Raw genomic sequence first — 26,254 nt, forward strand, 5'->3', positions numbered from 1 at the left:
AACATTTTGACAGGAATTAAATTGTATTTTTTTCACCAAATAGGTGTTTAATAACAAAGAGTCACTAGCTGAAACCCTAGTATATCTCAGCATGGTGTGCGGTGTGCCTTTAAGAATTTGAGGAAACTGGACAAATGAAGGACAAAATTAGAAAAAGCATCACCAGCAGATGAACAGTATCTGAAAAATTGTATATTTAATATTCCTTTAGCTGATTCTATGAAAAACTCTACCAATGCAGTAAATGCATACCATATAGAAAAACACCGTGGAACACTATCAGTCATGGATTGGCCTCCCCAAAGCCCAGACCTCAACATTATTGAAGCAATGTTGGATCATCTTGACAGAACAAATTTTTATCTCAAACAGTAATGCAGTCTGAAATTTGAGACACACCAAACTACTTCTCTGCTTGATTATTTGAGAGAAATTGAAATTAATTAGCAACCAAAAACTTGTAAAATGCAAAACACTGACCCAGTTTGCATAGTCAATGATGTTCTCCCACAGAAGAATAAGAAAGAGGAAATAAACCTCCCAAAGAAAAGTGTCCTCCTCATCAATAAACCAGAGCTGCTGGATTTTCCTTACAAACGGGATCATAAACTGTAACCCTGAGGACAGCAATGTCCTCCACACATTCAACAGCCTGTCTCATATTTCTCTGTGTCAGTACTGCTGTAGCTGTTCCAGGTGACCTCGCTTTGCTTTGTTTGCAGTTTGTGCTTCACGAGAAAGAGCACAGACGGGGAGTTTATATCAGTGAAGTGAAAGAAGGGGCGCTGCCTTTTATCTTACTCTCATGAGCTCTCATCACTAATGATCACCTGTTCAGTCTTAATATCTGTCAGCAAAACTGCAGGTATACCTCCAAGCTGAGAGGTTTCTTATTTTTTGTTTGAAAATCTCAACAAACTATCGAGGAAGCTTTTAAAACTGTGGGATTTCAAACTAGTCCCACCTCCACCTTACCTTGTACAAATCCTTTTAAAATGGGAGTTTTATGTGATTTCTACTCTCCTGAATAACACCAGGTGTGCTTGCAGTCTTGTGCTTTATGGGCTTGAAAATAAAAATCAATATTTGCACCATTTTCACTCTCTGTTGTTGTGAATTAAAAGCAAAGCTTATTCTGGACTAAAAAGACAAACAAAAAAGCTACGTAACACCTGTAGGATTCGCAGCTAACTTACACTCGTGTGCAGGCATGCACTACAGAGGCATACAACAGTTTGGTCTGGCTGCAGGTTAAGTTCTCAGAGGCAGTTTTCTCCCAGAGAAACTCAGCTATGGATGACTGTATCTGAATGCGAGTGAACATGTCTGTGACAAGGAGGAGGGGCATTAAAGGGTAGTGCAGGAAACAGAGAGGCTCTCTTGTTTTTACTACTTCTGTTCCCCTTCTTGTAAGTGGAACTCAGCCTCTTATGTAAGACATCTCCCTGGGCGCTGCCTTCCACCAGCCAGTCAGAGAGCTTCTCTTGTTGCTCGGTCCCCGCTGCTCTGGTCGTCATCGTGTAAAGAGATTCTCACAGTGTTCAGGAGATTATGTTACACTGGCGCAGTCAGCCGAAGACACCACAGCCTCTGTTCCACAGCCAGCTGTTAGTCTACATGGAGGCTTGTTGCCATGGGGATGCAGGCCAAGGCACTCTCCTAACACCACCAGCACCAAGGACCCAAGACCACAAGCCTTCATATAACACCCTCCGCCATCAGCAGAAAACAGTAGAGGCCTTTGCTGTACGGTATAGGCCTCCCTATGAGTGCGATCACTGGGGATTCTCAGCTCTGTGAAACCATTACACAGTTACACACAGGCATGGGTGATGGAAGCATTCATAAAAATAAAAAAAACATTTATTTACACTACATGAGTTTGCAGAAAGCGCTTCATCCCATAGGGCAATAAAGAATATGAAATATTGTTGGTTACAAATCTCTCAATGTATTTTTCACTGGTTCAGTCGTCTGGAACTGGGCTATATTTACAGCTGTCGTAAAATCAATTTTTACTGTGGGGTTATGTTCCCCTTGATGCACTGCGTGGTTAAACTATCTCTAAATTTAGCTCCACGTTTTTAATTTGATGATGTTTAGACCTGATCTGACCTTTTCACCTCAAGTACACGGTGTGCACATGCTTAGAAAAGCACTTTTAGTATTTTATATAACCCGCTTCGTTGCTGTAACACGCAAAGCACTCTTTCAAGATTCATGAAAAAATGAATGATGATTGATTAAGTGTAGGTTCTGCTGTCTTGTGAGTTAAGATGAGCACACTTTTTGCTCCTGATCCTTTCATGGCTTTGGTTACGCAACCTAATTCCCTGCTTGAGGTGTTAACCCCAGCCACAGTTCAGGTCAGATTATATGTTCCCTTGATAGAGTTTTGACCGTTAGAAACCCCAAGTGATACCTGACACTGGACCAGCAGATAAAATGAGAGTCGCTCCTTCTAATCTGAGTAAATCTGTGCTTTCAGGACTAGACTCCGTGGCATACAAACATGTCGGTGTACAGTGTAGGCTGGGTTTCACCTTTATGCCAGCCTATTTACAGAGTCTATGTAGCAGTTAGTGACATATTTATTCTGGGCTGTCAGACAAGCTTCAGTCTTTGGCACAGAAAACATGGAAACCAAAACTGTTCAGTTTGAGTGATCATCTTAGTGACTTAAAACACAATGAATGAACAAAACAGCTGCATATCAGACAATAATCAACATCCTATGTGAAATCTTCATTTGGAATCACTGTTCAAGAATTCAATTGAAAAGTAAATGGCTTAGTAGTAACAACTCCTGCTCTTGCTCTTTCTACATAAACAAATGTGAAGGTGACCCAGGATAACATATCAAGAATAAGAGTTTTACTCTTCAGGTTTTCTTCTAAGAAGTCTGATAAATATTCCCAGAAAGCTTCTACAAACACTTACTCCATCCTAACACTTTTGCCTGCAAAGCTAGGACCCTGCAATGTACTGCTGCAACAACATTAGGTGTCTGTGTTTGTGTAAAATGATCTCTGAAGTTTGTTTTCTGTGCTTGAAAGCCTCATTAGGCTCTGCCTGTTCTTTTGCACAATTAAAACTTTCTACACCTTTTATTTAATCATTGGTTTGTTGACCTCCAGCAAATTCAAGACTCGCACACCACAGGAGAAAGCTGTTGTGCTCGGGCTTGAGGAGGGCAGCTTGCCATGCCAAAAACTTTTGTACAGACTGTTCTCTTAGTTACAGATAAAGCGAGTGTGACAACATCAATCCTGAGAAAACAACTCTTTCCTGCTTGTTAAACAATATTAGAGCTGTTATGTTTTAAGGTACTGGGATTTTTGATTTAGCATCTCTCAGCATTTTAAGCTTTACTGAATGAAGGGATATTATCATGTATTTCACCTGCTGATAGCAACCTTAAAAAATCCAAGCGCACATGGCTCAATATGTTTGTTAGAGATCACTGATCTGCTTTAAAATATATGCAAATTAATTCCTTTAAAATATGCTCATACTAATCTGAATATCGAGATTATTTAGAGTAAACGTCACAAATCTACAGCACTGTACAAAGTCTTGAGTCAACCCTCATTCCTTTACATTTTGTTTCCAAGGAGCCAGATTTTTGTGACTTGTTTTAATGGGTATTGAGCAATTTTAAGTCATATCTTTAGGCATTTTGTTACCAGCAGCATGTCAAAAAATGCACAAAACCCCAGCAAAGACCTAACACAGGACCCATAGGAGCCATCTGAACCTTTATCCATCTAATGTTCACTGAAGCATCATCAGAAATTGTTTCAGTGGAAGGGTGGCTGTCTAGAAGTCATTCTTAATGACAGGGAGAAACGGCTGTAGGAGGAGGTCATGAAAGAGGTCCAATACTGAGTGTCTACAGCCATATGAAAAACATGGTGGAGACTCTGTCATGGGTTGGGGCTGCAATTCAATCAGTGTTGTTGGAGATTTCATCAAAACTGATGCAGCTGTGAGTGTTGAAATGTCAGATTTTGATCTACCATGCTCTAAGCTTAATTTTTTAGCATGCCAATGATCAAAGTGAAAGTCACTATTAAAGAGTCCACCACTGCATCTGTTGATACTATTGCTGTGTCTTTATTTAGGTTTGTGCTAAGTTACATAAGCATGACTACAGTATTTTGTGTGAACTTCAGTTGGCCCATGTGCATTTACTGTTTATTCTGCTGTGGGTAAAGCTGCCGAATTCAAAGGCAGCTAGCAGGCTTCTTTTTCAGAGTTCAAGTGCTTCTTCTTTTAGTGAGAGACCTTTCAACAGGATTTCTTAAGGTGAAAAGTGATATCGGGCATTAAGTGAGAGAGGAGAGATGATTCAGGTTTGCTTCCTTGCTCCCATGAGTTAAGCAACTTTAACAAAACAAAAAGAAAAACAGACAACAATCTTTCCACAGCAGGTCTGCACTGAGATTTCCTTAATCATTTGATATTTTTATAGTTCTTCTGGTTCACAAATCCTCTTTATATAAAAACCTCTTTAAATGTGTTGCTGCATAGTCAAAGGTCATTTTGTCAAATGCACCTGTGATATTGTTTTCTCCGCTGCATGTATGGGAAGGAAATTAGGCAGTGCTTTGTTTGACCTGGGCACAGAATAGTTTGGGTGGAACTTGACTGAAAGATCTGGGAGCTGATATCAGCTGAATTGGATCACTGCACATACATTGGCCAAGTGGTCTTGTGATGTGTGCTGGAATATAAACTGTTTGTATTAATTAATTTCTGCTATGATGTCACTTACACCACCAACCCATTTTAGTTTTGTGTCTAACAATTATTGTCTATAGGTGGGCTCTACATGTATTTGTATATTTAGCATTATAGCAGTGTTAAATTCAGAAACCCAGAATAACTCTGATTGGCTGTTTAAACACGCGTGAGCTGCCACGTGCAGCAAACTGTCCTGACCAATGACTGACTGTTTGGCTGTAGCGCCCTCTGTCTGCGAAAAATATTCACCTGTAACGTTAACAAATAAAGTAAAGATAATATGACACGATAAAATAATATAAAAATTCATATAGTATAGTGTCATTCATAATGAATGAGGCACACAACATTTGCTTCCGTGAGGCGATATTCACCTCCGATACCGCCGTAGTCGTGTATTTTGCGCAGGCATATTTTGAGAACCCTATTGGACCTTCGTCAAGCTGTTAAAGGACCTCAGGATGTCCATGCTCGCTGAGCGTATGTATACTTGTTTCACTTTTTTAAAATATATATTTATTTTTTCTGACGTCGCATGACGCTACGTTTAGGTGGTTATTTTCGCACCCCCGGTCTACAAAATATGTCACATAGTTTCCTCCTGAAAACGCTCATTAGTTTGTAGAATTGTGTATTAAAGTATTCCGGTAGTTAGCATTAGCATTTTTAACAGCTGTCTGTGGACACGTGTTTTTTCTTTTGACTGCTTCCTAACGACAGTAACTCACTCATTTGTAGTTAGGTTTTGCTCTGGGGATGCAGAAGTTTATTAAAACATGCACTCTGTTAACTCTTTAATCGTAAGTTGTGGCAGAAAGCTCGCTGGAAGCATGGTTGGAGTGTAAAACTTCAATTGTGATCTCTCATAACTGTCAGGTTAGCTCCTGTCATGAACACACGCATAATGCATCCCGTCTTTGTTTTTATCGGTGTTAATCATATGTGCGTTGGCTCCATAAACCCAGTGTCAGTCAGGCGTATAGACCATTTAAAGTAGGAGACGATGTGACTGACTTGTTCTGGTTTCCTGTTATGTAACACTGTTGCTGCTGTTGTATGTTCAGCTCGTAGGAAGCTTAAGTGGTCTGTCGACCCCAGGAACAGCGCCTGGAGTAATGATGACTCCAAATTTGGCCAGAAGATGCTTGAGCGAATGGGGTGGTCCAAGGGAAAGGTAAGTAATGAAAGCGGTTAATATTGGTTTTTTTGGGTTTTTTTTTCCTCAGAGACTGTACATTGGAAGAACTGGTGAGCATGTCTCATGTCTCTCTCCCCCCCCCCCTTTTTTTTTCCCTTTCTTTTCCCTTTCTTTTTCAAATCTGAATTAAGGGTCTGGGGAGGAGTGAGCAAGGCTCAACTGACCATATCAAAGTGAAAGTTAAAAATGACAGCTATGGGCTTGGAGCAAATGCCAGCTGTGAGGTAAGCAAACGTTTAAAGCCCAGTTTCACGTTTGAATCAAATGAAGGCTTTTAAAAAGTCACATCTGTGTTGACCCTAACTACGTCATTTTGTTTTGCATGGTGTAATTTGAGATTTTTCGACTTTTACAAATCCTCATTAATTATTTAAGTTGTCATTTTAACCTGTCGTTTTTTAGTCACATTGTGTTGCCGTGTATGATTTTTCCACAGGATAAGTGGATTGCTCACCAAGATGATTTTAATGAGCTGCTTGCTCAACTGAACAGCTGCCATGGTCAAAACAGCAGCAGTGGTATGTACACGAAGCCCGATAAACCTTTATCAACTTTATACAACTAAATTTCTGAGCTGTGGGACTAATAAAGGCGATCATATCTTAATAAGACAAACTAATGAAAACTAATGAAGGCTGCTTGTCTTGTGTCATAGCACAACATAGCAGCATGTCAAGTATACGATGATATCCTGGATGGCCAGGATATAGTGACTTCCTACATGTTCATAATTATATTTGGTTAGTTTTATAGTTCATTCTGCCATTGATCAACTATGTAGAGTACTATGCAAAAGTCTTGAGTCATATATTTTACTAGGAAAATGGGAAATAGATGCATTCATTTATTGAAATGTTCAAACATGCATGGAAATACAGTATAAAATTCAACAACAGAGTTTATAGAATTCTGACTTTTAAAGTCAATATTTAGTATGACCACCTTTATTGTTCAACTCGCTTGAGCCGTTTTCTTGTCATTTCTTTAAAATTCTCCAGAAATCCTTTAGAACTATTGGTCAAGAGCACTTGATTATAAGACGGTGTGGCTCCTTGGAAGCAAAATGTAAAGAAATTAGGAATGGTTCAAGAGTTCTGCACAGTACTGAATGTTATATTGTAAAGCATGTAGTGTTGGTGCATGCTGGTGTTAAAAGAAATGCAAAACAAACTCATATTCAATAGTAACATTTCCAAAACAAGTGAAAACTTTTATCTGTTATCAAGCAACACAAAACTGCAAAAAAAGAAAAAAAGTCTGTTTTGATCAATCAGCCCGTTGGACAGTAGAGGGTGCTACAGTGCAACATTTAGTTACTTAAAGGCAAGGCTATATTCACAGTAACCATTATCCTCAGTGCTGACAAAAACATGTTTACACTACCGGATGATGATACTAAATAACATTCTTCTAATTTTCTAACTCAATCTGGGTCATATTTCAACTTTTATCTTCAATTTTCTTCTTCTGTAGAAACTCCACCAAATGAGCAGAAAGGCTTCAGTTTGGAAGAAAAATCCAAGACATCCAAAAAGAGGGTCCACTACATGAAATTCACTAAAGGTGGGTTTATCATGAGGCGGCAATGGAGCGAGATGAACAGGAATAAATGTGCTAAGATATACGATGCTAAACACAGTTTTCTTGCTCTCTGCAGCAATTACCTGTCAAACTATATCCTATTTAAAAAACAATTAAAATGTCAGCCAGGAGGCCTGATTATATTCTTAACACAGCAGAAAGTTAGAAACGCATTGAGGATAATTAGTTCATTCTAACTGCAAGCAAAAATAATCCCCCCTGCTTTCTTATTTTGATGCCAATATACACCTGCATACCATCTACTCAGGGAGACGGACAGACAACCTCTTTGACCCTCGTTAAGCTTTGTGCTCGTCTCAGACCACAGGCTCTGATCAGAGCTCCGTCAGCCTGTCCTGGGTCAGCTGGCCTGGTGTGAGCACTAGGGGAGGTTATTTATAACTCTCCCCTCTCCTTTCATTGCTCTTTTACACGTCAGGAAGTTAAGATTTGCTGGTCAAGGCCAGAACACTGATAGGCGTAAGGAGGACTTTTGTGTTCTGGACCAAAATGGGTAACTGCTAGCCCATATTTTACTGCTGAGTCGCTGCATTTGGGCTTGCAGCATAGTTTCACGATCACACACCTACCTTCTTTGGTGAAATGATGAAACTGTGTGTTATTTTGTACTTGGATTATGTAGCTGATACAGATACTATTTTTGTTTTGTATGTTAGTGCACTCATTGATTGTAAACATGTCTAAATAATAATACAATAACAATAATTATTTGTCACTAGCTTAAAATCTACCTCATCAAGTCAGCATGCTCTGCAAAAACAAAATACCTCAACTTTTGCCTCACCTGGAAGAGCCTTCTACACTTTACGTCATTCAATAGCAGCTTCCTGCTTCCTGTTTGGGGCATCTGGCATCTCCATTTACTGGCCCCCCAAAAACAACAACCTCCCGTGACCTATTAGATGACCCATCCTGATAAAACACTGCCTCGGTCTCTCCCCCAGACCCTCTTGCCCTGTTTTTGTAGTCTTAATTTAGCAGGAGCCAAAAACGGACCCCTTTTTTTTTTTTTTTTTTTTTTTTTTTTGCGTGAGTGTTTCCTGACAGATGAGATTCACCTATACAAGAGACACGCAAAGCATAAAGTGTGGACTTGGCGGGATGATGATGATGATGCTGATGCTCAGTTTTTCTTGGTTCACTACAGATCAGAGTTAGATGCTGAGTGCTCGTACAGCCTTGTGTGAAGTTTAGTTTAGATTGAAACCTTTGTGACTCACCCAGAAGCACCTTTGGCTCATTCTGTTTCCGCCTGCTTCCTGATCGCTTTACATTGTTATATACAGCGCACTGCCTTTTTAACCACATCTGCTTTTGAAATGTGAAATATGGCCAACTAAGTTTCTTATATGTTATTAGGCCTCATGAGTGTACAAGATAAAATTTAGTCCAATCTGGTTCTGGACAGTTATTTTATAAAATACTGTGCTGAAGCTTAGATTTAATTTGAGTAGGTTTACATCAACATCTGTATGGGAGAGGATGACTGTTAACACCTAATTGGAATCGCACTGAGATGTCAAACTCATTTTACATCATGGGCCACATACAGTGAAGGTCCCCTCTCTGTAAGTGTAGAGAAATTACCATCATTGAAGGAAAAAGACGAAAAATGCTGTCAGCACGAGTCTTTGTGCTTAAATTGTAAGAATTAAATGTGTAAAATACAGAAATCCACAACTCGGTTAGTTTGGTGTAGTTTGAATAGCCATGGGTGAGGTCCTCCACATTTTTTATTTTTTATTTTTTTTAAACTGTCCAGTGGACCGGAGCCTTTGTTGAACCCTGGGCTTGTTTGACTGCTCTGGACATTTTTTTAAATCTCTGATTTATCGTAGTGTGTCTTGTGTGCAAGTTCCATTGGCATAAATGCATGCCCCGGCCGTCTCTATAGTGGTCTCTGTTGTTGAAAATTTAAGTTTAATTTTGTCTCATTAGTCTGAACTGTTTCACACCAGTTTCTTGTTAAATGTGTCTTCTACATGTTTCTAGTGAACCTGCTGAAATGCTACTCTTATTCCCACCAGATGTTTATAAAATTTCAGAGGAAACTAAAGAGAAAATTTGCAGTTCATTGCATTTGGCATGTTGAGAAGGAAACCGTTTAGGGGGATTGCAGGTGCAATTATTGTAGCTGGACTCTTGAAGGAGAGTGCAGCTCTGTTGACCGTAGACCTTCAACTGTCTTTGGGAATATAACACCGTTTTAACATGTTGCTATACAAAGAGGTGGCAACCGTTGTCACGCAACAATAAAGGAGGCTGGTATTTCATGTTTGACTGTACGCAACTTATAATTTAATTGGAAACTTGAGACTCCCAGTTCTCAGTGGTCTGATAGGCGTTTATGGTCAGTGCACTTTGAACTAGAGAACTGTCATTTTTGACCTTTTTAAATTGAGAACATATTTATTGTTCTCTCTAAGTGGCAGGTGACAGTATTTTATGTATTGGGCACTTCCTCTTGACAGATCATCATTTTGTTTTCAGTTTATGGCGCAGATTAAAACCAAAGAGTTACCTGGCAACATATAACCTGTCACGGCTGTTTGCAAGTTTCCACCGACCGCTCTCCTCTCTGTGAAGCTGTTGCCAAGTTGAGGCTTGGATTTAGAGTTGTTAAGCTTGTTACATGAGAGGTTGAAAAGATCAGGTAATAGCTCTGTCATTGACTGTCAGCCTTTTCGTGATAGTTTCTCTGGTTGAATATTCCAACCTCATTTGAGCCATTTTAAAGTACATTGTTTATTTAGTCCAGTAGTTTTTTGCATCTAAAACACTTCACCACCGCGCAGCTTCAGTTGAATTAATTTTATTCTAAGATTGGACTACTTTTAGCTCTGTTTAGAGCAGTTATGCTTGTGAATTGTTTAAGTCAGGGGTGTCAAACATAAAGCCCAGGAGCCAGAATTGGCCTGGCAAAGCCTAGATTCCAGACCATTGGACAGCTTTGGAAAATATGAAAGAGGGCATAAATTTTGGACTTTTATCTGTATTTTCATAAGTTTGTCTTGCCTACAAAGACCTCCCTCATGGGCATTCAAACGACACCAAAGTAATTAAGTAACAGATAAACAATTAAATAGCCAAAAAAAATGGATCTTTTCTGTTATTTTCTGGCCCTCAGTGTAAAATACGTTTGACATCATTGGTTTAAACCATTTATCTGCAACTTTTGGCCCACCATTTCAAAACACTGGTGCACTCCATTTAACAGCTATTGATTCCATTTAGTCACTAATTGATTATGCCTTTGAAAAAACTCCTAGATAAAGATTCAGTTACTTATAACTATTATAACAGCTTATCTCCTCTTTCCAACAAACGGATCTAATAGTTTATCCGTACTCTTATCTAATGCTTGTTAGCCATAATTAAACATTTTTCCATTATGATCATTATTTCAATCATCTATGTTTTCTTTTTGGCTCTCAGTTTGTACTGCTTAACTTTTTTTGTACTCACATTTTGATTCAAAAGCAAGTTTAAGTTAAAATTCTTCCCGGGTCTTCCCCTCTCACTTCTGCCGAATTGCCCCATTCTTGAGAATTGGCTTGGCTTGGTCTATAACCAGACACTGAGCTCAGTGCATTCCTGCAGTACTGCTGTAAAAACATTGTGGCCACAGCATCATCAGTACCTCTCCCTTTTAGTGCAGGTCTCCTCCCGACTCTCCCTTTCTTTTTTTCCTTTTTTTTTTATTTTTTTAATATTGATATCCTGTTCATGCTGGTTCTCTCTCTGCCAGCGCTGAGGATTGATGGCCTTTGTTTGTGGGGAAAGGCACCAAAATCTCCACTGCTTAGGTCCAGGGCCCACAGCATAAACCAGTAACCCAGTTTTAATTGCTACCTCCATCTATCACCTGTCAGGGCAGCAAGGGTGGTTGATGCGGAATTTAACTACAGCTCTCCATCGGCTACTCTGTGTTGGCTTCGTTCCAGCTTTTGGGCTTTTAATTAAACATGTTTTTGCATCACGGCCAAAGTGAATTGATGGAGCCTAACAGACCGTGTGAATTGCATGTATATATGCTGAGGACCTCCCGTTCTAATTTCACTGACAGTGTTTTCTGTTCACTGGAGCTTCTGTAAGTCTCTACTGATAATTGTCGTTTCATCTGTGACCTTGGAAACCGCAAACCTTTTCCACTGCATGTGGGCAGTACCCACGCTTCATCCCATTTAAGTGTATTCATCCAACTTTAAACGCATAGTGGGAAAAACTAGGATTTTTCTTTTTTTAATCAGAACGTTGTTATTTGCACTTTCACCTGAAAGCCTGACAATTTTGACAGGCACTTCCTCATCCAAACAGTAGAAAGGTCAAATTGGATATAATTTTTGTCTGACCGGAGTTCACTAGATGACAACCACCACAGCAAACACCCCCCCACCCCACCCACCCCCACCGTCCTTTCCATTTATTTTACTTTTCATCGGACTTTCTTGGTTTTGCTGCTTAGACCTTGTATGTGCAGGGACTTTCAAAGCCAAGGGCAGGGGAGATAGAGGTTTAAAAGCAATAAATAACCAAATGTTATCAGAGCCCCGCTGAAGGAAGAGGATGCAGCTGCATGAACAGGACCCAGGCTTGAGACAAGCCACTGTGTGCTTCAGGAGTCTTTGAGGACCCGCTTGAAAAGGGGAATCCGGAGGCGTGGCGTAGCAGACCTTTTCGTCCAGTTTATTTTTCTTTACCGTTTTATCCCTGCAAAAAGAATACAGCCCCCCACCACCCCTACCCTGTTTCTTTTATTTACTCAGTGACCACCTTCTGCTCACCCCCAACACACAAACACACATAAGGTACTCAGCTGCAATATTTAAAGGTTTGCCTGGAAAAAAGAGAAACAATAAACAATGTTCTTTAAGAAAAAAAAAGCGTGCATGTTGTTGAAAATGGGACTGTGAATCAATTTTTATCACCTTTTAATTCATAAGGTGGTCTTTTTATTCCGAGTCGCAGCACAAAAGTTTTCCAGCCTGGTGTTAATGATTTGTACATATTCTTTTCTGCTTATTACTCTTTCAGGAAAGGATCTATCCAGTCGTAGTGAAACAGATCTTAACTGTATCTTTGGGAAGAGGGCTAAATCAGCAAAAGTCCAAGATCAGGTAAGAGATTACACCTATTTACATCATTCAGAATTAGAAAAAAAGTTGTTTTGAGACTTCAATATTATAATTTATAAAAACATTAGTTTTTATTTTTATTAATCAAATCCACTTAGTTTAACAAGTTAAAAACAAACTGTCCTGTGGCTTCGCACAAAAGCTTTGTAGATAGTAATTCTAATCCAGTGGGTGCGTTCCTAAAATATTAGTGCAAGGGCACAGGACTCTGATCTTCCTTAACCCCGTCAAAGTCAAGCGTGCAGTCCAGCAGGAGATGCCGCACCACTGGCCCAGCTGGCTTGCACTTATCTGTGTCTCCTTGGTAATTCCAAATGATTATTGGTTGCTGATGCTTCCTTCCATCGGTAACTCTGGTATCATCTGGTCCTTCTGCTTCTGCGGGGTACGGCTCCTTGAGCAGCCCGTGGCCCTAGATTAGCCGTGTCACAGCATGCAGCTTTAACACCTCTAACAGGCCACCGATGGCAGCAAGAGCGCCTAAATCCAGTTAAGGGATTTGCACTCTTACCCCCTACTCCTCTCCCTCGCACTCCTGCTTTGCTGTACTTCTGTCTCGAAGCGTCACATCAGCTAGTTAAGAGTGCCAGCGGGCATTATTAAAGGAACATCAAAATTGCAGTGAGGTGTGCAGAAATCTGAAATGATGACGCTTGCAAAAAAAGTTTCTTTTTTGCTCTTGGCATTGGTGGGCCCATCACTTCAAACGTCACTTTGCCATTTGGCGTTATGGTAGGTCTCATGCTTTTGGAACATGGCTTACAGGCTCCTGCGGGTCAGAGTTGTATTTCGAATCCAGTAAGAACCTTTAGCTTACATATCAAAAGCAAAATGTTATTTATGAAATTTGCCTGCATCATCTTTCTATTGATTTTTAAATAAGTTGTCAAGCTGTTTTAATCAGAAAATCAGCTCAAGTGTTTATCTGTGGAGTTATATGAAGCCGTACTTATTCAAACTCACATCAAAGATGTCATTTATTGAAATGAAAGACAGATGAGTGAATTATATAGTTAAAAATACATGTACATAAAAGATGCTATTAAAAATGATCTAAGCTGATTAATAGAACAGATTTACATGCACAGAAGAACTGGAAATTATTAAGCACCCACATAACTTGTACTTTTTATTATTTTATTATGAAAAAAATAACACATTTAAAAATGTGCAATAAAAACTTTTTTTTGTTGTTCTTAGAACTTTTACTGGCCCAGTAGAGGGCCAGAAGAACAATAACATATCTAGCTTTTGGACTCCAAGGCCCAGAAAAAGCCTCTTGCTGGCTTCTTGTGTTTATCTCGAGCATTTGGCTTGAAGAAATTGGCATCTTAAATATCCATAAATTGTACAAAATCCACCCTGCCCTATTCCCCCAGCAGGTGCTGAGCCATAGCATCACAATGGCAGCTGCTCCCCAGCTGATTAACACTGGAAATGCAAGCAATACACACCATATTTTTTCCCTCTCTAAACATTTGGTTATGGGTTGTTATTTTACAGCCAGGAGGGACACCATTGACCATATCGAAAACACTCAACACAATTACAATGCTTTCCCATGAGGCCTTGTGTTGAAACCCAGCAACATCTGAGGTTGCTGGAAAAGAGGCAAAGAGGGTGATGGACCAATCGAGCTCTAGGCATTTTGCCGAATCTCCTGCGAGAGTGAAGGCGACGCTGCCAGTGACCCTCAGCTCACACTGATCTGTGCTTACATTTAACTGCTGTTGCTGCAAAAGTATAATATATGCTTGCAGTAATCTCAATGCCCCATGGAGTTGTAACCCTTAGTAGCGACGAGCTTTGGCTTGATGGTGTAGTTGATTTGTAGTGGCTTGCAGAAGCCACTGCCACCGGTCGCATTATATCACATATCTGCATCGTGACAAGGTGAGGCCAAGAGACTTTGACCAAATCTGGATCGGCTTCTCCAGACCTGCCCTCCTTCCCCCTCATGAATCTTCCAGCACAATCACACCCACTGCTGTCTCTCCGGCCTCCTTTCCACCAGTTCCTCACTGCTGGTGTTTTCCTTCCTTTGCAGTGATGTGCTTCCTGCTCACCTCTTATCGCGGCTCACAACCCTCCCTGAAGTGCAGACAAGCGCATGCGTACACGCACAAACACGCAGACACACACACACACACAGTGTGTACACATTCAGCTGTCCCAGATGCCTCTATTCATCAAAGATGAGAATGTATTGGAAACAGTATATGAGAATATTTTAATTGGTTATTTACAGGGAGCAGTAGCTCTATTCCTTTAGTGTTAATATTAAATGTAAATATCTTGTTCAGAGGGTAGAGCTCTGTTTAAGGTAAAAATTTATCTTCCAGGTTAAGAATGTATTTATTTTAAAGCTGTACATAATGAAAAATCTGCATTTTTTTTTTTCTTTTGCAATTTTTTTACTGTTATTTTTGATATTTAAAAAAAAATGAGAAATGCACATGAAAGCTTAAAGGAAACTCATACTGACCCTGTTTCCTGGCATAGTTCAGCAGATATTTGATCAGACCATGATTAAACAAGCATTTTTGTGTCAACTTTAATTAACTGACAAGTGATTATCTGTGATTAAGTATGCTGACAGATGGGATATCATAGTGAAATGCACATTCCTCCCTCCTTTCTTACAGTGTATGATAGAGCAGGGATTAGAAGCACTGTTTGATTTTTTTTTTTTCTTTTAATTGCATGTACAAACATGTAGTTGAGCATGATTGTAACCTAATTTTACTCGTGCAAGAGTATTTCCTAAGATCGTGTTCTTAGAGAATCTCCCATGTCATCCATAACCAGTTTTTATGTAGCCACATGAAAATATGTGCTTAAAAAAACAAAACAACCTTATTTACTCTGCCTTACTGTGAGGGTTGCGGCGTAGCACCTGTCTATCTACTTACCTCTCGGTTATCCATCACCCATCCCACGCTAGCAACCCGCCTCCATCTCCTGCCTCCTCCTTGTGCCCCTCGGTACAATTACTCACCGCATGACAAATGACAGGCGCTCTCTGCCGAGATATCAAAAAAGCCCCGGCCACTTTTAAATGAAGGCACTTTGGCAGCGCCCTGCTCCCCGTTCTTATCGGCAGGCAAGCAGTGCCCCTGGCCGTCTTGCGTCCCGCTCTCCTTCCTCCCCCCTCCTTCTCCACCACCCCTGCTCTCTGTGCCCTCCTCTGGGGGTTTAGTTAGGGGAGCCACATGGAGGGCCAGCCCAGCTTGATTTATCTCCCTTGCCCCTCTGCCCAGCCACTCAGGCAGGCCGAAAGAGCCAACGAGGCTCCAACGGGCCTCAACTCGAAACCCCGGCATTAGCTGAAATAAACCATTCTGCCGCCCAGTGAAAAATGTCCTCTGATTGGCTAATTAATCAGTCAAAGGGGAGCGACGCGGCTTGTGACTTGAGGGACCCAAGCGGGCGACCGCAGAGGGCCTGCTGATAAATAGACTCCCCGCCGATTCATACATCAACAAAAGTTAGTCATTTTTTAAAGCCGCCAGCTCAGTTGAAAGGTGGAAACAAGCCATAGTTTTATTTTTCCACCTACATTTCCTTCTTCCTTTCTCTTTTTAAGGGAGTGGGTGGTGGCGGTAGTAGTAGTAATAACAATAATAATAATAATAGTTATGATTTGATGCATTTTTAAAACCACTACTAGTTTAAAATTAAAGGGAATGAGATTTATTATCATTATTATTTTTTTAGTATTTTAATCTTTCATATACTAAAGTTAAGACGCGCAGCATGATGGAAAAGTTTGGTGCTTGAGTTTTCAATTTACCAGTTTTGAAAACTAAAAGCTTGGCTGGTAGTCATAAGAAAAAAGAAACATCTAAAGATTACGGTTTTATATTAACCGTTATGACCACTACAGACATGACAGTTGTTCCAACATCAATCCATTCATTAGTTCTGTACTCCCTAAAAGTGTCAGGGAAGAAAAATGGTGGCGAATAATTTAGTGCGATCCTTGTTTTGACGTCTGACTCTCCAGTCAGACAGTAGGCATGGTGCGCCCTGTTCTTGGGTCAGCGCGACCCCTGCGGCCTCTCCCACTCCCACTCGTGCTCCGGCACAAAGGGCCGAGGATCGAGCGTCATCGGGCGGCACCTGTTGCAAGTGTTTCCTGCCCACGCGTTGTCCACATGAAGGATCGCGCTTCAGCAGGGGCTCCCCCGATACTGCCGTGTTAAGGAATATGGGGCAGGGGTGACACGGGTGGCTCTTGAGCATTTGGAAGATGCGATGCCGAAGTGCCAGGGGGGTCGGACGAAACTTTGCTGATGGCGCAGAAGCAGGATTTCTTTTCAGGACCTTTTTTTATTTTATTTTAAAATATAAATCTATTATGCTTTACAGCTTGGTACTGAGGCCAGTGGAGAGTAAAGTGAGTTAAAAATGACCAGGAAATGTGGATGCTTGGTCATAGAAAAAGCCAGAGTACCAGCTGTACTTACGGCATGTAAGCAAACTGAGAAGTTATCTTTCATATCATGTAATTTAAAGAGACTATGTATAGGCCATTGTATTGTAAAAATGACATTGTAAATAGAAATACAACCCCAAAAGTCAAGTTTTTTTCATTAATATGCAGAACTCAAATGTTGAAAGGGGATGCCGGTGTAAACGTGCATTGTCGCAGTGTGTTTGCCGCAGTTTTAAACAGGGCGGTGCATTCGCGCAGGCTGCAGGGCTCATTGTGAAGCTGGAGAGCTCTAATACATTCTCAGATAACATCTAATTGCTTCGAGCAAAGCATTGCCTTTCTTGAGCATTTTTGTTGACAGGCCCTTTTACACGACCGCCGAAAATATCAAGGCCCGCCAAATCCCCCCCCCCCCCCCCCCCCCCCCAAACTCCCTAAAAGACACACACACACATCGCATTTGCCACTTTACCTCCCTGGCAGTTGTGTGGATTGCTCTCATGCCAGCTCGCTGACACTTGCAGATTAGCGTGGGACACAAAAAAAAAGGAAAAGAAAAGAGGGTGTCTGTCTCTTAGTTACAGCCCAAGCTAGAATACATGAGAGCAGGGTAATTACCGCCTGGTAAAGCTAACCGCCCAAAGATTTCCAGCTCTCTCGGCTGTTTACAGCCGCAGACTACCGTTTAATCACTGACTCTTTAATCTAATAAATCACAGCTGGGAAAAATAATCACGGTCTGTTCTCTCCCCCGGCTTGGGATTGGGATGGGGGCGGGAGTACCCCAATGTTCGTGATGGGGGCATTGTCAGCAAGCGTTTGCAATGTTAAACAAGCACAGGGCAGTCATGCTGCATGCATAATGTTGTCTTCATTTGTTACTTATGATAAACGTTCTCGCACCAGGCACAAAGTGTAATTTTTCAAACCCATTTTAATGCGTTTTGCCTCAACTGCACACTGAGGCTATGCGTTAAGCAAAGTATTGCTTTGTGGAAGCTTCATACCGTGTGTGGCATTTGATGTGTGTACACTTCATCATTTTATTTACTTTCTTTTTTTGTTGTTTTAAAATTTACTTTGTGTAGGCCACATTTATACAGAACAAGGATTCATGAAAGAATGACACTGAAGGCAGCATCAGTACTTAAAGTGGCCAACTGAAACATTTACCTATTTCCCAGGAAATAAAGTATCAATCTATTTTTTTCCCCTTTTCCCGTGTCCGCCCACATCAGGCTCATGAAGGATGGGGCTGCTGGACTTGCGTGTTCATCAGGGAGAGACAGCTGGCTAATCAGGGCCTGATCCATAGACCTTGAGTATCACCAAATTTATTATTGTGGCAGAACAATGAGGGCACACTCGTGCAATTACAGACCCGACCAATATTGGCTAGAAATTTATTGAAGAAAAAAAAAAGCAAGTAATGCAAACAGGCAGTTTTTTTTTTTTTATTATTTATTTATTTTTTAGGAAAATAAATGAGCAACTGGAGCATTGTCAAATCCTAATTAACATGAGTTGGAAGGCGTGTTGTGTCTGCAAAACTATTCACATTCACCCGGTTTTTAATGACTTTTAGAAATCAAATACAGGTAAACTTTGTAACTTCCCCCAGGTTTAACGTGCATGTTGGTATATGCATTTTCTAAACTTTTTTTTTATTTTTATTTTTTAAAGAAACTGTGGTTCTGTTATTACTAGGGCTGGGCCATATTATACCGTTCACGGTAATACCGGTATAATGTTAGGCAACGATAGGAAAATGAAATATCGCGATAGAATATGAGTAAAACGCGCATGCGCAGTGCCTTTGTTTTCATACGCACATGGCCGATTGTTGAGTGAAACAGATGAACCAGAATTGGTTTGTAAAAATGGTGCAACTTCAGTGATGTGGAACTGGTTTGGTGTTTGTCCGTCAGATACACAACAAAGCACATTTTTTTGCAGAACATGCAAGCGGCCGTCGTTATTGTCGTATTTGTCGGACTAAGATGCTCTTAAATCTGGGAGTAATCTGGGTCCTAAACTCAGTACACTTCAGGTCAAACAAACACTGCAGCATCACTGAGAGTTAACTGTCTAAATTCTTTCATCTTTAATAAAACGATCAGCATTGCTGCTTTACCAGGTGTAACAATTCAGTTTAACTTCCAGGCATCCATGAAAACAAAATTTATTACATTTAACGGAGTTAGAAGTTAGCAGGAAGCTAGCGGAAGTTAGCTCGCTAGTTTCGCTAGTTACCTAAGCATGATATAGCATGTTCTGACTGAGAGATTTCTGAAAAAATTCAAACGTACAGCTCTGCTATCACTTCCAACATAAATGAAGGCAGGAAACTAAACAGCAGTGACGTTTGTAGGGTTACTGAAGTTGGGCTAGCTGGTATGTGCTACGTGATCGCTAGCGACACAGCTATGTTAGCATAACATAAACAGTGAAGCTGGAGGATGAACACTAAGGTTCCTCATGGTTAGAAACAAATGCAATCGCATGGCAGGATGCTGTAAACGGACCAAACGTCAGTCAGGAGAACAACTGAGATAATCCATCCACAATACAAGGCTAGTCATTAATATACTGCAACAACATGGGAATAATCAGAATCAGAATCAGAATACTTTATTGATCCCTGGGGGAAATTATTTTTTGTTACAGTGCTCCATTTTAAACCAACATTAAGACAAGACAGAATAGAGCAGCTGCCAGAGAATTCAACATCAATGAATCAATGGTACAGAAGTGGAGGAAGCAAGAAGAATGAGTTTAATAAAGTTTGATTTATCTAACTGCTTTGTTTAGCTCAATGTGCCTTATGGTCCAAAAAATACGTACTGCACACTACAGTTTAATGTTGCAAAGCACCTCTTTTTAACTTCAGTGGATATTATATATGGTTATGCTCAGGATATGTCAGCCCATTTCTACTGGAAATGCCTTTTGGTTAAACTTTCAGCAAGGAATTTGCATTTGCACTGTTACATTTTTATAAAGCTTTATTGTACATAAAAACCAGCTTCTTGTTTAAGTGAAAATTAATGGAAGGTTGTCTTTTTGCGCTAGTAATGTTGTGGAGTATTTTGTCTCGCATCAATTATATCATCAGTTATATCGTTATCGCAAATTTTCAAATGTATATCGTGATAAATATTTTTGGCCATATCGCCCTGCTCTAGTTATTACATATATTTACTAGACCTGTGTTTGAATTTGAGTAGATGGATTTGCAGTATTTCTCTTTTTTTCCACAAAAATGCACCGCGTTCGTGTGTACACATTACATGGCAAGTTTAGATCCAGAAAATTCTGAATTTCATGTTGATTTTTTTTGCAACACACTCTCTGTGTAATGACCTTTACTCTACTCCTGACTGCTAGCACCCTCAAGTCCTATAGTTACTGAGATCCTTTGATCTGGTTGACTGCCTGTAAAATCTGGCTCATTTTAAAGTTTGATCAGATTTTTACACCTGAACATTTTCCCTACATTCAACAAGGTGACTATTACAACCAATCGATCACTTACTACCTAACATATCTTGCACTTGGCAAAAATCCTTAATTTAAGATGTTACTTGAGCTGTTGTCCTGGAACTTTTGGTTTCTCTTTAGAAGTAGGCAGACATAAAGTAACCCAGCTTGCTCTGCAAAGCCGTTAGAGCAAATTAGTAATAAATGAACTGAACATCGTTCTGTTTCTTTTTGCTACATTTTGCTGGGGAGAAAAGTTTTGCATGCACTCTGGTGAACCCTTTCCATCATCTCTCTGCTGGCTTGATTGACTCTCCCACTGAATGTGTTGGCCTCGGTATCCTGGCACCTCTGCCACATGTCTTACCATCGGCTTTCCAGTGACTACATTACCAAGAAGAGATAGAACTGGAGTGTCTTGAAGGAGACGGCCTGTTGAATGTCTTCCCACCCTCTCCTTTTCTCTGGGACCCTCTGTGGACCCTCCCTGTGTTCCCTGCCCAGCCCCCGCCAGAGGAGAGAGCGGAGCAGGAAGGGCCCGATAGCCAGCCAGGCCGCTCCTCTGCTGAAGGAGCCTTATCTCAGAACTGCACACAGTGCATTGAGTGCATCCTTTTCCTGGGGTTCTGCATCTGGGAGAAGAGGAGGAGAAGGAGTAGACATGGCTTGATATAGGTGTGTTCTACAGCACAGGCTTATTTATTTGTTTATTTATTTAAGTCATTCTTCTAGTCCCAGCAATTATAAATTTGTACATTTGGTACATCCTTATGCAAAGGATAGCTTAGTATGTATATGCTAAGTAAAAAACATTATTCGTGTTTATTGGTGAATCTAAACTAACCACTGTCAAAAGGAAAAATATCAAAAAGAAATGACATTCTCTTTTGGATGATTTTAATAAATCATTTTATGCATACACATTTATAACTTGTAGCCTTAGTGAAAAAGTTATATGCTCTCAATTTTCACTATTGCAGGTGTTGTGGCCAGTAAAATTAAATCAAATTGTTAAGTTACATGATGCGTCCTATTTTCCTCCCTTCTATACCAGTGGAATAATTGGCCGTAAGTATTCAGTGTATTCTCATTTAAAAATAAACATTTTAGGGTTTTTTTTTTTATTTTTTTAATGACAGTATTTTAAAATGTAGAGACAGATAAAATGATATAAAAAGGAGAATCATGGAGTAGCTCACAATGCTATGACAATACATTTCATGTGACAAAAACTCCCACAATACAGTGATTATGTGATACTTGGTACCTTATAATACAGCTTTTATATCTGTGTAAATGAAGGAAAAGATGCCTTTAAAAGATTAAGTTTTTGTTTTTTTAAAAATTGTCTATATTGTGCTTTTTTTATGTTCTTTTTCGCAAGGATTTCTTTTCAAGTTCCGTCATCGTCGCTGGAATTTTGTCAACTTCTGCCACTAAATATGGGAAGCTTTACCATAATAACTCACGAAGCAGCCACCATTCTTGCTGCTAGTATACCATTAATCTTATTGCAACAACAAGGTTTACAGTGTACTGTGAAATCCTAATTTTTTTTATTTTCATTTTTTAAAAAAAGAAGCAGCTTTTTTGTAGTTTTGGGTCTGTACCATATGCCGTAAAGCAGAAGAAATTACTAACGAATAGAAGACACACCTGGATATGGGGAAACAAGATCCCAAACATTACTGCAGAGTAGTTTCTTAGTAACATGTTGCCCTCAACACTCCATGCCAAGAAAAATCTCCAGGGCTGCTAGTAATGCTGACTGGAGCTGTAGGTTTATCCCCATACTGTATGTGTGTCCAGCCTGTGCTCAGCACAGCACTTCTGCTCCTGTCAGATGAGCGTCTAATGGAGATCCCCAGGCAGTGAGGATGAACCACATACCAAGCTCAAGCCACCTTTCCCTGATGATGAAGATGTTCTTCGCTCAGTCACTCTCCCCTCATTCTTCCCAGCTCTTTCACCCTCCCTCTCCCTCCTGAGAGTAATTTCACAGGCAGTTCTAAAGTGGCCCCCAGCCATCTTCCCAAATCCCAGTTACATGTTGTTTGGCGATGTCAGCTCAAAGCTCCATCTCCACTCTCCCAAGCAGAGAGGATGCCATTGTGCAGTAACGGGGAGTATAGATTTTCTCAGGGAAGTTGAAAAGTTTTGTATAATGGCACCTCACCTGAAGGGCCTCATTCCCCTTGTTAGAAGTTCTTTGTAGTCAGGGTGGAAAACTTTGTCCATTTGAACACCTGCGTTGTCATTTAGCCTCAGTCACGTTTTTTCATATCATCTGATTTCGTTGTTTTGTAGATGCGATTGTGTTATGTAACACTCTGATATCCTCACAGCAAAACATTCTCGTTCTGATAAAAATCTTGTTCATAAGTTGCAGCCTTTCTTGCTCTTCAGACATTTTTTACCACATGAATCGGTGTATCAGACCACAAAGACAATAGCGTTTCCCTTGATGAAACTATATTGACTATGAAAAGCCTTTTAGTTGGCTAAGACTAATTGCTTTTAGGGGCTCACTGAAGTCCTTGGTGACTGGTTTAAAGAAAGGGGGAAAAAAACACTTTTACATGCAGTAACATACAGCACATCATCCCTACACAAGACCAAAGCCACATCTAGTAACTTCACTCTACATTAAAGGCCTTTTTAAGTCCCAGAACATACATGCATTGTTTTACCCGAACATTAGTTAGCATATCTGCCTGAATCACTGCCGAGGGTCAGAGTAGTGTAATCATAATGTAAAAGCTTAAAGGCCAAAACCACGAGGTGACTCGACACAACAGTGTTTTCAATTTATCTCTAATCTGTAGGGTTTGAAAAATGCCATCTAATAATTCACCATCTCCGAGGTAATATGGAAAGGCTATATTGTTTGGTGTGATCCTCAAGAGGAGCTTCTGTATTCTTCTGAACAAATCATTATGCATTGAGTAGGCCATTAGGAAAATGAAGACAAATGGCTCACAGGGGTGAGGTGACAAATTGTTCATGCTGTGGAGTTAAAATCTGGAGTGTAGTTGTTCCTCACAGTTGTAAAGTTGTCCTCTTTTAATGTGGAGCCTAAAGGTCGGCAGAATGAGTCGTAACTGCCCTACTTTTTAACCTTTCCGATCAACGTGGGGACGATGACTGATGCGAGCACCTCTCACTTAATTTCAGAATTAAACTAATGATGCATCTTAGTGGCAGGCACATACAGGTGCACTACATCGCCAATGAGTCGGCTGAAGTTGTTTGAATCTTTTTGAAATACCACTGTGACATTTAGTAAACGCAAAAATCTACATTCACTTAGTCTTCTTATCGACAGTTTTTCCAACACCACAATACAGCGATTTAAAAAAATATTTATCATATGCTGGCATTGTTGGCTTAATTGGGTATAAGGTCTAGAATGTTAGGAGGGAAATTATGCAACAATTACAAAATAGAAGATGATTTTTGGACTGTTGAATTTAGAAACATACTAGAAAATAATGGAAGTACCTGAAATTCTTTATTGTGAGCCATCACTGATGGGTGACTGTTTAAGAAGCTAACTGTGACAAACACCCACAGCTGGATTGATGGATTTATGAAGATTATTAATGACTGGGTGATAAATGTGGTTCAGTGCTTATTTTAAGGCTTTAACAACTATTGTTAAATTAGCATCCTGTTGTGTGCTCTTTCTTTTCACTCACTGAAGTCTGCCGTGGTAATTTTTACATGTTGATTGACGACCACTTAAGCCCCCCCTCGCTCTACCATTGGTTGTTGTCTTTATCTGTGTAGATTCTCAAAGTGATGCATCAAAGCCTGACTCTGCCTTCTTACTCGTGTCTTTGTGGTTTAGGAGAGCAACAGCAGTGACTCGCAGGGTGAGGCGGAGGATGGCGTGAATCCTGATCCTTCTGACCAGGACCCAGAAGCCATCACTAAGACTGTCACGAGTACTCTCACTATGCAGGAGTACTTTGCACAGCGTATGGCTCAGCTGAAAAAGGCTCGTGGGGCCCAGAATGCAGATACTCCTGAGACATCAAATGCATCTGAGGAAGTCGGTCTCAACCACAACAGCAATGATGATACAGAAGAGCCCAAAAAGAAGAAAAAGAAGAAGAAGAAGAAGGCTGCAGAAGAGCAGTGTAGCACACCCGCTGCAGTAGTGGACAAAGAGGATCAAGAGAAAGAACGTTCAAAGAAAAAGAGAAAAATGGCAGAAAGTGAAGAAGTAGTAAATGAAAACTGTAGCTCCACCTGTAGCACTGAGTGTGAAGAATTACAAACCAAGAAGAAAAAGCTTAAAAAACACAGTGAGCAAAGTGAGCTACTAAATGGACACGAGCCCGCAGAGGATGAAACGCTAGATTTAAATACAGTGCAGAAAAAGAAGAAGAAGCGCAGAGATGAGGTGGACAGTGTAGCAACAGAAGACAGGAAGGAAGAGCTGGTGGAAAAGAAATCCAAAAAGAAAAAGAAAAGGAAGCATCAAGAGCAGGGTTTACATTAGGGCAGGGTGACTCAGTACTGCACTATTCTCCTGACTCCTAAGGGGGTACTTGTATTATGAAATTAAATGCCTTGTATATACACACCATAATAATCTGTTAAAGCATCCATTGATGCTGGTTTTTTCTTATTATTATTCTTTAGATAGTGACTGTAGAAAAAACTGATAGGGAGTGTTTGTCACTGGAAAAAACCTTGAAGCAGCCTATAAAAAGCCTCAACCTTGCACTGGTGGCCTCTGGAACACACTGCTGTAGGAGGAGATAGTATGGACATCTTGCTGACAGTGAGATGAGAATAAAAACACCACTATCATGGCTCAACAGGAAATACAAACTAGGAAAAAGGTCTGGAGCTTCCCATAAAACCCCCAACATGTTTTACCACCAGTGTTCAAGTCAGAAGGGTACACCTGGACTAGCCATTTTCCTGTTTCCAATCTTTAGCAAAGTTAGCCTCATATTTACTGCTCAGATATTAAAGTGGGATAGACATACAGCTATGTTTAAAAATGTATTTAATATAGAGAGAAGTTGACATGACTGTCGTCTAATCCCTTTTTAAAATAAAAATAATATTTAGATGATACACGTGCTTCATTCTATGAATTCTCTTGCCCAATGAATTAAAATGAGTAGAATCGCCCACATTTCCTATGATAAAAATGCATTTTTTGGAAAATATAATTTTGTATATTACCATCTTATATGTAAATGCATTACTATTTGCCCATTTTCACAGTGGTTTATTTTTTTCCCACCACTTTTGATGCCCCTTTATTTTATTAAAGTGACTCAGACAGCTTCTGTCAGCTTTACAAAATGAAACGGAAACATGTTTTCTCTTTGATGTCACATGGCTGATGTACTTTGATAATGCTTTGGCAGATATATGAAAGAATTCTTGACTATTGAGTTCTACAGAAGTGTTTTTTTTTTTTTTTAATAAATCCAAATGTCCATCACCCTTTGAATGTGTCCCTTTTTTTTTCTCCATAGGTCAAGAGAAATGTTGTGCAAAAGTATTGAGACACCTCTGATTTCTTTGTTTTGCTTCCAATGAGTTAAACTCTTTTCTTCTTACTTTTTTAAGTGCTCTTGAGCAATAGTCCTCCAGGCAAAGCTTTTCTTTGGCTGCTCTTCCACTTGG

General features: G+C 40.1%; 1 protein-coding gene across 2 annotated transcripts; it reads left to right on the forward strand.

The window, feature by feature from the left end:
- Positions 1-4,994: 4,994 nt before the first annotated feature.
- On the forward strand, positions 4,995-26,069 carry pinx1 (PIN2 (TERF1) interacting telomerase inhibitor 1). 2 transcript variants are annotated; one of them, XM_026142312.2, is made up of 7 exons: positions 4,995-5,226; positions 5,811-5,920; positions 6,076-6,168; positions 6,381-6,462; positions 7,418-7,507; positions 12,581-12,663; positions 24,450-26,069. In XM_026142312.2, the coding sequence occupies exons 1-7, from the start codon at positions 5,208-5,210 to the stop codon at positions 25,104-25,106; spliced, it is 1,134 nt and encodes a 377-aa protein (XP_025998097.1). In that variant the 5' UTR covers positions 4,995-5,207; the 3' UTR covers positions 25,107-26,069. The 2 variants fall into 2 exon arrangements, with proteins under 2 accessions (XP_025998097.1, XP_025998099.1); XM_026142314.2 differs by lacking the exon at positions 4,995-5,226 and adding an exon at positions 5,261-5,297.
- The last annotated feature ends 185 nt before the right edge of the window (positions 26,070-26,254 follow it).

The sequence above is a fragment of the Astatotilapia calliptera genome, chromosome 15 (assembly GCF_964374335.1).
Source record: "Astatotilapia calliptera chromosome 15, fAstCal68.1, whole genome shotgun sequence".
NCBI lineage: Eukaryota > Metazoa > Chordata > Actinopteri > Cichliformes > Cichlidae > Astatotilapia > Astatotilapia calliptera.

Bases quoted from the DNA above. Each gene is read 5' to 3' on its own strand.
- pinx1 (XM_026142312.2), top strand. The intron at 5,921-6,075 runs GTAAGTAATGAA...ATCTGAATTAAG, and splicing joins TGGGGTGGTCCAAGGGAAAG to GGTCTGGGGAGGAGTGAGCA. The intron at 6,463-7,417 runs GTATGTACACGA...CTTCTTCTGTAG, and splicing joins TGGTCAAAACAGCAGCAGTG to AAACTCCACCAAATGAGCAG.